General features: G+C 41.8%; 1 protein-coding gene across 1 annotated transcript in view; it reads right to left on the reverse strand.

The window, feature by feature from the left end:
• Positions 1 to 12,754, reverse strand: part of LOC136857349 (uncharacterized) — a 39,179-nt gene extending 26,425 nt beyond the window's left edge. Inside the window, exon 1 of the mRNA XM_067135962.2 lies at positions 12,563 to 12,754. Coding sequence (XP_066992063.2) covers positions 12,563 to 12,638 — 76 coding nt within the window. The 5' untranslated portion in view covers positions 12,639 to 12,754. The remainder of the gene's footprint in view (positions 1 to 12,562) is intronic.
• Positions 12,755 to 14,778: the final 2,024 nt, after the last annotated feature.

Genomic DNA, 14,778 nt, shown 5'->3' on the forward strand with positions numbered 1-14,778 from the left:
CAATATCTAATGAAAAGGTTACAATTTGTATGCATTTTTGTTTTAGTGAAGATTATCCCTTCTACACTCTACCTTAGTACAGTGTATGGCATTGTTGAGGTATCCGACATGCTGTGACATAGGCCTACTTGCATTGACGTCATCTTGAGGGAGAGGGTACCATTCCATCTGGGTAACTCTAATGAGGTCTGGGAGTGTCTGGGAAGTTGTGGACGATTAAAACCAGCAATTTTCAGCCTGTCCCATGCATGCTCAATGCAGTTCATTCATTCATTCATTTCCGTGTACGGACAGCTGAGACGGCCTTGTTGTTCCACTAAAAACATCTTGTGATGTGCATGGGTTGTCCAAAAGGGGACAGATAAGTAGGTGGCTTCGGTCTTGTTCAGCACCACATTCACACGAGATGTCTGCGTTTGCTGGAAGGATCACCCATTTATTCAGATTGGTCTTGCATCGAGGAACGCATACTCTTAAGCGGTTGAGGGACCTTCATACAGGGTAGGATAGGTCAGCGCCAGGAGCTAGTTCTTCCTTTAAAGAAGTGGCCAGTGAGCTCCTCCATCTGTTACGACGAGTTGTTTTTGGTGTTCACTCCAGCGGCAGAGTCCTAGCATGGAAGTTCGCTGAAGTCAGCTTTCATTCTACTTCTCCGAAGAATGATACCTGAGCAGCTACCGCTGGGTGTCATCAGCATAGATAAAGAGCCTGATATTGCTGGAATTGGCTGATCATTTGTGTAGATTAGTACAAAGCAGTTCATGGCCGCTGAATTAGCTGGTAAATTTATGCAGTTGATACCCGCCTCTCTCATGAAGTTCCTCACTAATGCACATTGATGTGGGCGAGTATTGTCGTCGATAAAAATGAATATTCGGCACCATATTCATCCCTAAAGGATTGTACAAACGATCGAAGAATTTCATCGGTATACCGCTGGGTAGTCAACGTTCCTCGAATTGGTATCAAAGGTGTACGACTGATATGCAGCCAAAAACATTACACCACCACGTCCAGATGCATACACCACTTGTACATGCTGGTACTTACCACCGCGCCTTTACGTCTCCAAACCCTTTGTCCTCGTTTATCTGACCTAAGTGATAACTGTTTCATCTGCAAACTTGGCATTAAACGATTCATCAAATCTCCATTTAAGATGTTGGATCTTCTCCTCTAAACACTTTAAACTTTAATTGGGAACTATGCAGCCGGATGGATCGTGCAGAGGTAAAGACCCCGGCAGCTATCAAAGAGTCATCTCATAATTGTTGAGCAGTCGCTTGTTACGCGAATATACCGATCATGACGAAGCGTTGTCACCCTCTGTTGACCTTCCTTCGGTCTGTCAGTCACAACATTTGTCTCACGATACTTTTTTCCTAGTTTTTGACACTGCACTTTGTGTAACCCGTACGATGCGTGATACTGCTGCTTGTGTATGTCCACCCTGAATCAATGTCAAATTCTGGCTCGGTCGAACTGGGAAATACGCGTCGCGCATGAAATGTAAACACTGGATGATGTTGGTACTGCACTGGATACACTACTACCAGTCTTGACATGGCATATTTCACCCGAGGCTCAATACAGACCTCAGACATCGACAACTTCTGAATTGTAAACAAGCAATGGTATTACTTCGGTCTATGTACCACTTATAACAGGACTACCCACATAACGTGCCAAATCCCACTATGTATCAAACATTTTTGGAGGTGTATGCAAGGTGTGTCATAACTATTTAGACAAAAGAATCAGGGATGTTTTTCGTGAGATGTTAAAAACGATAGTGCAATCTGATAGACGGAGGATATTTGTCTTTTCAAGAAAATGAGGTTACTTCCGGGCGAACGATTCAAATTGAAGAACTCGCCGTATTTGCTGTGCCAGAGAGCCAGCCGCTGTCGTGTTTCAGGGAAGAGAAGGCGAGGGAGTGCAAGTGGGGTGTATGATGGAGACAGAGATAATGCTCCTCGCGGAGGCAGAACTCTCCTTGCTCGACTAGCACACGATTGTCCTCGTCTGTTACAGGTAATATTCACAGTTCGTTTATTAAACCGCTGTAACTGCACACACAATACAAGAACACACTGTAATTAAGACACACTTGTCAGTCAAGGAATACACCAGATCGTTTCTCCTCTCGTCTGTTGGTGGCAGTAACGTTCTTTATTATTTAGCATGCTCTAAGATGCAACTCTGCCGCCCCACGATTGTGTACTACTTCACTTACAACATCGTAAATGGAATGAAATGCTGAAAGAAGGAAATAATGCGCCCAATTGTTTGATTACAGTAGATGTTCAAAATACCCCCTTCTACCTCGATTCACAGTTCACAACGGTGTAGTATTGACCTTTGGACTCTGTTCAGGATGTATGGTGTGCCGCGAATTACTTCTATATCCCAGTTCCCACTTCCCTTTCCTTCCCTTCCCTCCTCTGACGTCAGTAACAGACATGGGCTGGTTCTCTGGCATAGCGAATATGGCAGGTTCCATCAATTTGAATGGAGCGCCCGGAAGTAAAAATGTAACCCCAATTTCTGGAAAAGAAAAATTTTCTCCACCAATCCGATTGCACCATCATTCCTAAAATAACACGAAGAGCATTTCTGATTTTTTTCTCGGTATATAACCATGCACAATGAGTTTTTCTTACAATCTGCTTTACGCCGCACCGACACAAATTGGTCTTATGGCAACGATGGGATAGGAAAGGGCTGGGAGAGGTAAGGAAGCAACCGTGGCATTCATTAAGACACAATGTTTAGAACTCCTTCTTCTTAATCTGTTTACCCTCGAGGGTTGTTTTCACCCTCGGACTCAGCAAGGGATCCCACCTCTACCACCTCAAGAGCAGTGTCCTGGAGCGTGAGACATTGGGTTAAGGGATACAACTGGGGAAGATGATCAGTACCTCGCCCAGGCGGCCACACCTGCTATGCTGAACAGGAGCCTTGGTGGGGGATGGGAAAATTGGAAGGGATAGACAAGGAAGAGGGAAGGAAGCGGCCGTGGCCTTAAATTAGCTACCATCACGGCATTTGCCTGGAGGAGAAGTGGGAAACCATGGAAAACCACTTCCAGGATGGCTGAGATGGGAATCGAACCAACCTCTACTCACTTGACCTCCCGAGGCTGAGTGGACCCCGTTCCATCCCTCGTACCACTTTTCAAATTTCATGGCAGAGCCGGGAATCGAATCCAGGCCTCCAGGAGTGGCAGCTAATCACACTAACCACTACACCACAGAGATGGACATGTTTAGAACTGCTGATTAAAAAATTACAAAATGGGTAGTGTACAGAAGCAGCGCCACGGAACCAGAGCATTTGAACCAAATTAATTTTATAATCTTTGTTCGTGTATATGTTTCAGTTATAAGAAGCCAACGAACTTTCGAGATCAGCTATTTTTCATTTCATTGTTACGTACTTCCCGAAGTGCGGGATTTAAGCCGTATTTTGCTATGAAGATTCCATTTTTTGGCATTAAACCCAGAAACCATGTACCGTATATGGAGAACTGAGGCCAATCTAAGTAATACGCGCAGTCTTTAACACAAACAAGTCACGGTTATCATTAATGCCACAAAACCCATCTTCTAGCCATGTCGTAATTATTACAAGTTGCTTTATGTCGCACCGACACAGATAAGTATTGTGTCGACGAAGGGACAGGAAGGGGCTAGGAGTGGGAAGGAAGCTGCCTTGGCCTGCATTAAGGTACAGCTCCAGCATTTGCCCGGTATGAAAATGGGAAACTACGGGAAACCAACGTCAGGGCTACCGACAGTGCGATTTGAACCCGCTATCTCCCGAATGCTGGATACTGATGACGTAATTAGTACAACATCTATAGCCCAAGAATTTTAGGAACTATATCACAGGTTTACTGAGTTGCCCTTAATAAGAGCGTTACCACTGCATTCACTGGTACAATGTGTAGCCTCTATAGATTATGTAACACCGCATCAATAATGGATGCATACTATAACTGAGTGCTCCCGTCACTCGTTGGCACACATTTACGGAATGTGGTGGTTGACTATTCGCGTACTGGAGACAGAAACATTCAGCTCCGGCTAGCCGTAGATGATACTCGCCGTGCGATACGGGGCAACACTCGAAATATTTCGGCACCTCTCGTGAGCGACAGATCATTGCGCTGTCCGCTTTCGTACCGTAACGGTTAGCACTATTAGCTGCCGTTCTCGGTGGCCCGGGTTCGATTGCTGGTACTGCCAGAAATTTAAGAACGGCAGGAGGGGTGGTATGTGGTTGAAATGGTACATTTACCACACCTCCGTTTGGGGTGTGCCTGAGAAAAGCTGCACCACCTCACCAAGCTGCCTTCTTAGGCTTCATGGCTAAATTGTTAGCATGCTGGCCTTTGGTCCAGAGGGTCCCGGGTTCGATTCCCGGCCAGGTCGAGTATTTTAACCTTAATTATTCAATTCCGATGGTTCCAGGGCTGGGGGTGTGTGCCGTCTTAGAATTCATCATGGGCCCCTTCCTTATAGACGCGCAGGTCGCCCGTGCGGCATCAACTCGAAAGATCTGCACCAGGCCCTTGCGAAGGCCACACGCCATTAATTAAGGACAAATAATATCGACTACATAATATTATATCTTCCAAGTAATTTGTGAATTTGCTAGAATGTATCAGATAGAAATAGCAAAATTCACAAGGCTCAGAAAAAAATTTCGAAATATAGTATGATGTACAGCTTGTCAATCAATCAATCAATCAATCAATCAATCAATCAATCAATCAATCAATCAATCAATCAATCAATCAATCAATCAATCAATCAATCAATCAATCAATCAATCAATCAATCAATCAATCAATCAATCAATCAATCAATCAATCAATCAATCGCGCTAGTCTTGAGAAATCTCACAACTAGTTAACGCAATGTATACACTGTCTTATAAGCGAACGACTGGACGCATTCACCATGTAGCTGTACAGCTATACTAAACTGACATTCAGTTGCTTTCCCGACCAAGCCACAAGTCCCTCGTACCAATGTTTTGGAAATAACAGTATGGAGGTACTGTAATTTGGGGAACCGGTTGTAACTTTTTTTGATGATAATAATAAATAAAATCATGAATAAAAATATATAAATAAAATTACTCAAAAACTTAATAAAATTAATAAGCATAATTAACCGAAATGTCCATAGTATGGGCGCCAGAGTTCACCAGAATGGATCCCTCGAATTTAGATAACAGCATGATAAACTGTATATCCCAGGGCGTGTACATAATGCTGCGTACTGGTACATCTGCTACAGGCCTTACCTAACCTCCTGAAAACGACTAATTAGGTAGGAACTGCACCTAGGTTCATCAATAACACTGATTCTAAAATAGCTAACTATATTCTGGACAAATTCCGTGCATGAGCACCTCATCAACATACAACATACATATAATACACACATAAAATATTGCTGGAAGACTCCATATTTACAACAACAACAATAATGAAAATCGTGGGAAAACGAAATCGAGAACTAAGCTACCATTTGTAGATAGTCCGATGAACAATGTACATGTATGAAGATAAATACCCTTCACTGTCTCTATATCAATTCGACTTACCGATTCTCATAATCGGCAGTTATCACATCACACAGATACTGTACCTTGTACTACTGTGTTCACATATTTTAACACTTGTTGTAAAGATATATACACACGTCTGTCGATCCTCAACATAAATTTATGGAAAGTCTGAGATAGCTTTCACCAACATATAATGCTAGGCCGCCACAAGTGCTACAATACTTAATGCGCAAGCACTCTCCACAATCAGCCACTTTCCACGAACATAACAAGACTACGCTCCACGAACGTTTGAGGTCCAGTCCATTGCAGCCGTGTCACTCCAGTACCGTGTATCAGCACCACTTCCTTCCCGTACAGTGCGTCAGTTTTAGTTGTAGTTGTAGTTGTAGTTATCTTCCTTCTCGTTCCTTTACAATCACCTCTACAATCACCCTTACAATGTTCCTGGTTGCCGCCGTATGATCAACCTTTATAGACATCAACATCCCCCTCCTCTCAGATGATACGTCTGGATTGGTGCTTGCCAGCCAATCATGGGTGGTCCTCTTCTCAAGCCCAAGCCCTGAACTACTTCTTCCTCCCAAGATAATAACAAACTCTGGGGTATATTCCATGAGTCACCAAATTTTCCTAATACAACAACAAGCTCATCTCATCAGGCTGGGATATATACATGACTCATGAATTTCCCGACACAAGTACATCACAACAAACACCCCATATGACTCATTCAAATTACCAGAGTTATTAAAGCAATGTTTTCCCATTCGTGCAAAACAAATTACTCATACCTACATATGTGGATATCTTCCAGCTTACCAATATAAATGGCAAAATATACAAATGAAATAATAATAATAATAATAATAATAATAATAATAATAATAATAATAATAAAAATCGAATACTGACAATAATATCTCTAACTTCTACATATAATTCTGGGGTGTGATATATGTACTATCACACGGTGAGGTACGAGTCCAGGAAGAACGTGATACAGAAAATGGGAAGTCAGAAGAGTGGAGAAATAATAAATGAAGAGGAAATGGTCATGATAAGCTGTAAAGGGTAAGGATGTAAAGCTGTGGGATTCTCTTGGTCTCAGTCGGACTCGACTTTACGACATCGCTATCGCCACAATACGAGGTTCAATAACCACACTCCACCATCATTTATATAACATTTGACAAACTGTACATCATACTGTATTTCCAAATTTATTTCTGAGCCTTGTGATTTTTGCTATTTTTATCTGGCACATTTTAGCAACTTCATTTTAGCAACTTCACTTGGAAGATATAATATTTTGTAGTCGATATGCTTTATCCTCTTAGTGGCTTCCTGGTGGGGGAAGTTGTATTAATAAATACAGCAATTGGATTCAAATGTGGCGAAGTACGTATGAGTTTTAAGAACTTAGAAATTGAATTAATGGATATAGCAGAGTCCTGCAGCCAGGCCCACCGCGCAGCACTTCAAACCCACCGGCTCCGGCAGCCAGCCCGTGCAGTGCCGTTCTCTTCTGACGCGGCAGCGTACTGACCCACAGCACTGGTCTCATACAGCCCACTGGAGTCCACCGCACTGGGCGGGCTCAGTAGAATAAACTTGAGAACTTCTCCACAATAACATGCAGTGGCGGCTCGTGCTGAACTACCTTGGTGGTTCTAGTCTGTGACGCCCAGTCCATTGCAGTAAGTGTAATAAACACATCTAAATTCCCATTGCATACGGGAAGTATCAGCTGAGCTCCGCGGAAACGCTCTACTCCATATCCAGTGTGAAGTGTCCGAAAATGTACAGAAAAAATGCAGGTAAACGTACATCTCAATTTGCAAGACCCCAATTTCGAGGGACATCGACAATATAAATAACTGACTTGTACAAAAAATAACAATTAAACATTTACAAAAAATAAAGCTACTCTTCCGCTTCTGGAAACAAAATTTGATCTAGTATCAAATCACTGCATAATCTTTGGGAGTTTGCTTTCTTAATGGAGGGGGAACATCATCTGATGGTACTATCGTTCCTGCTTTCATTTTCATGACCACGTATCTCGGAAGAATTCGCTACGATTACGGAGAAACATATTCATGATTACTTGTATGCCTACGCTCTCTCTCAGTCGCTTCGTACGAGAGGGAGAATGTTTTCGGTCGTTGGATAGAATTATGCTTAAGTCCTGGCCACTGACACAAAAGATATATAAATATACTTAGCCCCTACCCCCAATTTTAGAGTACGTTTGAAGACTTAACATGAGCAGTAAATTTGAATGCATGTTACTCAATCACAACCATCCTTTTTTATCACGGATTTCTCGTGAATTTAAGCTATTCGGTCTCTTTTTGCTATTTGCTTTACGCTGCACCGACACAGAGAGGTCTTACGGCAACGATAAGACTGGAAAGGGTTAGGAAAGGGAAGGATGCAGCCGTGGCCTTAATTAACGTACAGCCCTAGCATTTGCCTGGTGTAAAAATGGGAATCACCGAAAACCATCTTCAGGGCTGCCGACATTGGGATTCGAACCCACTATCTCCCCGATGCGAACTCACAGCTGCGCCCCCCTAACCACACGGCCAAATCGCCCGGTCTATTTGGTCTTTCTGAGAATGTTGACGTGTAAGAATTTTAAACCATATCAATATCCACACAGTTTTAAAGTTCTGCATTTATACTGATGAGTACAGCGGAGAGCATTTTTGAGAAACAGCTGAGATTTCACAATGCTCGATCGCTGCAGTGATTCTCTCAGACTGGTGCTAACTCTAGCGTATTATTTCCTAACTCTATGGTCACGGGAATAGGCCAGCCGTGCTGCAAGGCGTGCAGTTCATACAGAACCGTATGGGCGATTCTTAGCCACCTATCGGAGGAAACTGTAGTTAAGTGCGCTCTCCTAATGATCTGTCGTTCACAGATCTCTACAGGATTGCCAGATTACCAGTATCTGTACGGGTATCGATCTCTGGCTCGATATCAACACTCAGTATGAAGGATGGGATCACTAATCGCTGTATATTATATCATTCATTCTGGTGGTTCTGCAGCTCTGCAGATCGTATTACGGAGCCGCGCCTGATAACATGTGTGCCGTGCACAACTAAATGTTCACGTCACACTACTATTCGGACCATTCACTCTACGAATTCCCGTACGCTAATATAATATTTTAAAGTAGGCTAATCGCATTTTGAAATTAAACGGTAGAGATTTCTACTGCACTGTAATAATAATAATAATAATAATAATAATAATAATAATAATAATAATAATAATAATAATAATAGAAAACCAACAGAAACTTTATTATAAACTAATATTCGTTTGTAATTGACATCAAGTTAACTGAAAATGAATCTAAATAACACGAAGCATATTCATAGGACTTCATTCACGTTTACCTCAATATAAAATACAAACACAAATTACGTGCAATATGCCAACAACAAAAATAAACCTGAACATAGCTTTTACTTAGTGTGCGTAGTTTATTGATCATTGTTAATGTGGTGGAATGGAATTACTGTGAAAGAAAAGAAGAGCATCAGCTTTTTCTGGTTGTACAAGAGACCGTCGTGCGTTGTGAATGAAGCCCGCTGAACTGAAATTTCTCTCTGAAGCTGAACTTGATGCTTGCATACATATTACTTTCTTAGCGATCTGGTGAAATTTTGGATAGTTTTGTCCATTTGTTCTCCAATAGGACACTATATCTATCTTCTTTCATTCCACAATTTTGCTTTAAATATCTTTCCGGCTCATCTGTTGGAATAGGAGCATCATGAACGCCAGTCCACGAAGAAACCTTTATTACTTTGGCAGGTTGTGGCATAGTCGTGGAGTCTGATGACACGGAAACATCAGAATGCTCTTCATTCAAGCACACCTCATTCATCGTAAGTTTTTTATCTAATCATAAAAAGAAAACAGTCAGACTCCTTTAATCTATAATAACATAATAAAGAGAGAGAGCGCGTTGTTAGTTTGTGTGTATCTGGAGGGTAATCCCAGAAACTACCGGACCGATTCTAAAAATCCTTTTACTAATGTAAATATACATTATCTCTGAGGGAGTAAGGTGAGGGTTATTCTGCCCGAAGGCAGGTCCGAACCTCCGCAGAGGTGTTCTGAGCCGGAGTTTACGTGCAGTAGGGTGGCCAGTTCCTTTCCGCTCCTCCATTCCCTTACACCCCACCAACAGCGCGTGGCAACCCATCCAACTCCTGACGACGCCCAATGTTGCTTAACTTCGGAGATCTCACGGGATCCGGTGTTTCAACACGGCTACGGTCGTTGGCATCTCTGAGGGACATGGGCTGTATTTTATTTTCAAAACAATTCGCGGTGAGCGGGGGAGGGGGAGGGTTGACGGGGGAGATATAAAAATAATAGGGTAATATAGGAGAAATATCGATTTTGTCGTGCAAGGACGAGACTAAACTCATTTTAAGCCCCTTGACCCAAAGAACAAATCTCGGTAAGCCCCACGGGCCCAAAAAACATGTTTTAAGGCCCTAAATCCGACCGCTATGGAAATATTGGCACCACACTACCCCTGCTCTAGGAATCGGATAAGGAAATAATAATTTCGTGTGGCTATTTCTAGCCGGGTGAAGCCCTTTTAAGGCAGACCCTAAGATGAGGGTGGGTGGCATCTGCCATGTGTAGGTAACTGCGTGTTATTGTGGTGGAGGATAGTGTTATGTGTGGTGTGTGAGTTGCAGGGATGTTGGGGACAGCACAAACACTCATCCCCAGGGCCATTGGAATTAACCAATGAAGGTTAAAATACCCAACCCGGCCGGGAATCGAAACCGGGACCCTCTGAACAGAAGGCCAGTACGCTGACCATTCAGCCAACGAGTCGGATGACAAGGAAATGAACTGCCGTAACAATGGCAACGCCAGCTCCAGGATTCTACAGCAGCGAGATTATGCGTGAACGTTTGGGCATAGCTGCCAACCAAAATTTGTACACATAATCCCTGAGCATATCTACAGTATATCTCAAACACTTAACATGTTACAAATGTGAAAATTGGTATTTTTAATATTTTAAAAATAAAAACAGGTATTATTTTGTTTTTTGAAAGACCACTTAACGTGGCGGCGGGGGGGGGGGGGGTGGTAAAACGGACTGAAAAGTGGGTTGAATTAATTTTATTAGTGTACTGATATTTCAAAAACTGAAGTTGTTACAGACATAAACATTGGTGTTTAGAGTCTCCTTTAAAAATAAAGAAATACGTATTCTTTTGGTTTTGGAAAATCCACTTAAGGGGGGATGAAAGGACTGAAATATTAGTTGAATTATTTGTATGAGGATACTTATATCTAAAAACCTGAAGATGTTGCAGACGTGAAAATGGGTATTTGAAATCACCTTTAAAATTTTAAAAAACACTCAATTTTGGGGGGTAAAATTAACTTCGGTGGGGGGTTGAAATAGGTGTTGAATTCTTTTCATGAGGATACAAGTATCTCAAGAACTGAAGATGTTACAGTCGTGATAATTGGTATGTGGCAGCTTCTCTATCAATAAACACGTATTTTTTGTTTTCGGAAAACCATTTAAGAATTGAAAAAGCAGGTGAATTTTTTAAATGAGCACCGGTATATCTACAGTGTATGTCAAAAACCTTACATGTTTCAAACATGGAACTTGGTACTTGGAATGTCCTTTAAACATAAAGGAACATACTTATCTTACTTTTATCAAATTACGAAATCCACGCGAGAAGCCGCGGGTAACTGCTAGTGTGTACATAAAGTTCACTGCAGATCGTACAGCACACAAAATTAACGTCTTTCCCATCACCGTCAACTGCAGGCTTGAATACCAACCAAATACGACTTTTAAGTTTAGGATTCGGTTCAGAAGTCTTGTATTGTGCGGTTTTTTGTTCATTTGTTTCTTCTTTTGTTACTTCACGATTTTTTGCCAGGGTTTCTTTTCTTTTGGAACTACAGTCTTATTCGTTTCCGATAACAGTATAGACGGAGAAGTCAAACTGAAAACCACAGCAAATTTGATCGGCTCCACTCGACCGTAATGCAACGCACTCCGCTGACACGCAGTACACTGTACACATTGAAGCAGTCAGCCCATAGAACTACCACAGCGCTGTCCTCACCGTATCGGAATGACAGAGCGCTGCCCAGACCGGCCCATGCGATGACGTCACGGGCTTCATATGTTCGAGCCTTTCAAAGCCCATTGCATTCTATTGCCGAAGCAGCTCATGGGCTGGGCCTCTCTGCAGGACTCTGGGATATAGTATGTGAAGCAACTCACTATCCCTTTCGTATGGAACAATGATCATACGTAAGAAATATATATGGATATAATAATAATAATAATAATAATAATAATAATAATAATAATAATAATAATAATTCTTTCTTAATCCGTTTACCCTCCAGGGTTGGTTTTTCCCTTGGAATAAGCGAAGGATCTCACCTCTACCGCCTTAAGGGCAGTGTCCTGGAGGTGAGACTTTGGTTCGGGGGATACAACTGAAGTGGAGGACCAGTACCTTGCCCAGGTGGCCTCACCTTCTATGCTGAACAAGGGCCTTAGTGGGGGATGGGAAGATCGGAAGGGATAGACAAGGAAGAGGAAGAAAGTGATCGAGGCCTTAGGTTAGGTGCCATCCCGGCATTTGCCCTGAGGAGAAGTTAGAAACCACGGAAAACCACTCCGAGGACGACTGAGGTGGGAATCGAACCACTCGCTACTCAGTTGACCTCCCGAGGCTGAGTGGACCCCGTTTCAGCCTCGTGCCAGTTTTCAAATTTCGTGGCAGAGCCGGGAATCGAACTCGGACCTCCAGTGGTGGCAGCTAATCGTACTAACCACTACACCACAGAGGCGGACAATAATAATAATAATAATAATAATAATAATAATAATAATAATAATAATAATAATAATAATAATAATAAAATTACTGATGATACTTACCAATGCTGATTATCGAGACACTTGCAATGCAGAGCACTAGGCATAACATAAACTTTTTCGTAACAAGACCTGGCATTGCTCTTCATATTTTCATATTTCTGAGTTGAGTAGTCAAAATTCAATTTAATTCGTGTCTGGGTAATTTCCAATTCGATGCTGGCATAAAGATTCAAGAAAATTCGTGGCTATATCTGAAACAGAAATTCGTTATGCATTAAAATAATGTTACCTTTTATAGTATAACTAGCTGATGTACCCGTGCTTCGTTACGGAATTCTACATTGTTTGCGGAATTGTACGTTAGGTAGAGTATACGTTGTGAGCAAGACTGTATTAAACTGCAAAGCTCTTGACGTTGCCCTGGAAACGCGACGGAGAAATCACGAAACGTCTTTTCTCATATGAAGACTGCGTTAGGGAATTTTCATTATAATGGTACGCCCGCTTGCCTACCATGTCACAATCAGGTTGGAGAATCGCATTATAATGGCAGACACTCACTCTCCACCTGCCATTTTACATCTGCAGAAAGACTGTCTTAGTGGTTTTCCCAACTGAAATAAACATAGGTCATTACAATTACGTCAGTAGGAATGGCGCGAGTAAAAGCAATGATTTCACATGAAATACTCGATCAAATGAAAAACCACACATTTTCTCACTTTTAACGAACAGTAGGCCTACTTCGCTGCCGATCTAACAGTCCAAAGTGCCAGAGCTGGAATGACCAAGCCGCAGACAGCCGTGATCGGTGAACACTCTTAGTCTTTTTTCGGAGAGGGGCATGGGGTCGAATAGTGGAGAGTCCCAGAGCAAATCTATGCCATTTTACTAATCGGTTCACCGAGCTCGATAGCTGCAGTCGCTTAAGTGCGGCCAGTATCCAGTATTCGGGAGATAATGGGTTCGAGCCCCACTGACGGCAGCCCTGAAGATGGTTTTCCGTGGTTTCCCATTTTCACACCAGGCAAATGCTGGGGCTGTACCTTAAATAAGGCCACGGCCGCTTCCTTCCCACTTCTAGCCCTTTCCTCTTCCATCGTCGCCATAAGACCTTACTATGTCGGTGCGACGTAAAGTAACTTGCAAGAAAAAAAAAACTAATCTGTTTCCTAGGAGTATCCTATGAGTGGGAAAATCTCAATTCACTACACTGGCGGCGGAAAAATCTATCTGACTTGGAGGAAATTTTTTCCTCCAAGCCAGAGGAGAACCCCCCCCCCCTCTTCACTGCTAATTTTGAATAAAATGAATGTCGAATTTAATAAAAGTGATGAGGAAGAAGCTCTTTTTAAGAAAAGGCTCTTTTCAGGGTTGAATTTTGAGTTATTTAGTGAATTGTGGTGCTATAATTTGGAATATGCCTAAATTGTAATTCTATACCAGGTCAGACTACTACTAGGCCATACTACTACTACTAAGTGAGCCTCTGTCTTAAGGGTGCACACTGTTTATTCAAAACACCGCGTCAGAGTAGGGGTTGACTAGCTGGAATACTATGATAAACCAGTTACGTACCAGCAGTACTGTATCAGAAAATGTATGAACCAGAGGAATGACATGCTAAAGAAGAAAGTTTTCTAACTACCCAGCTATTTCCTGCCAATATTCAGTCAGGCTGTTATACTCGGTACGCAGCAATAAACAAATCTACCGGAGTTGAGCGGCAGCATAAGAGACAAAGAACATCACCACAAACAATGTTCAATGTAGTGTTGTTGTTCATCAATGTTATGCGCTTTCAATATATAGGCTTTCACATATAGTTCTTTCCGACTCTGAAAAACCACTCTTATAATAGTCGGTACGGTAAAAATGAATAAAACATAAATGGTCGGAAATTGTATTCTCTATTTGTTATGTAGTATTTTTCGATAGGATCAATAACATAGGTATTTAAAAATTAAATTTTAGGCGCCTTTCCCTAAAATACAATTTAATACAGGGCGAATAAAATTGTTTATAAGACTGTAGTTTCTTATTCCCAGACTCTATATAATGACTTTCATTAAATTCTGTTAACCCATTTTCTCGTGGCTCGGCGTTGATATGGACTTGGCAACAAAAATACAAATTCATGAATATCTGTGTTATCAACGCCGGTACGGTAATAATGTATGACATAAATGATCGGAAATTTAATTGTACATAACTTTAGTTACGTAGTATTTATCGATATGATCACTAATAATAGAAATATTTGAGAATTCAATTTC

This window comes from Anabrus simplex, chromosome 1 (genome assembly GCF_040414725.1).
Source record: "Anabrus simplex isolate iqAnaSimp1 chromosome 1, ASM4041472v1, whole genome shotgun sequence".
Classification (NCBI taxonomy): domain Eukaryota; kingdom Metazoa; phylum Arthropoda; class Insecta; order Orthoptera; family Tettigoniidae; genus Anabrus; species Anabrus simplex.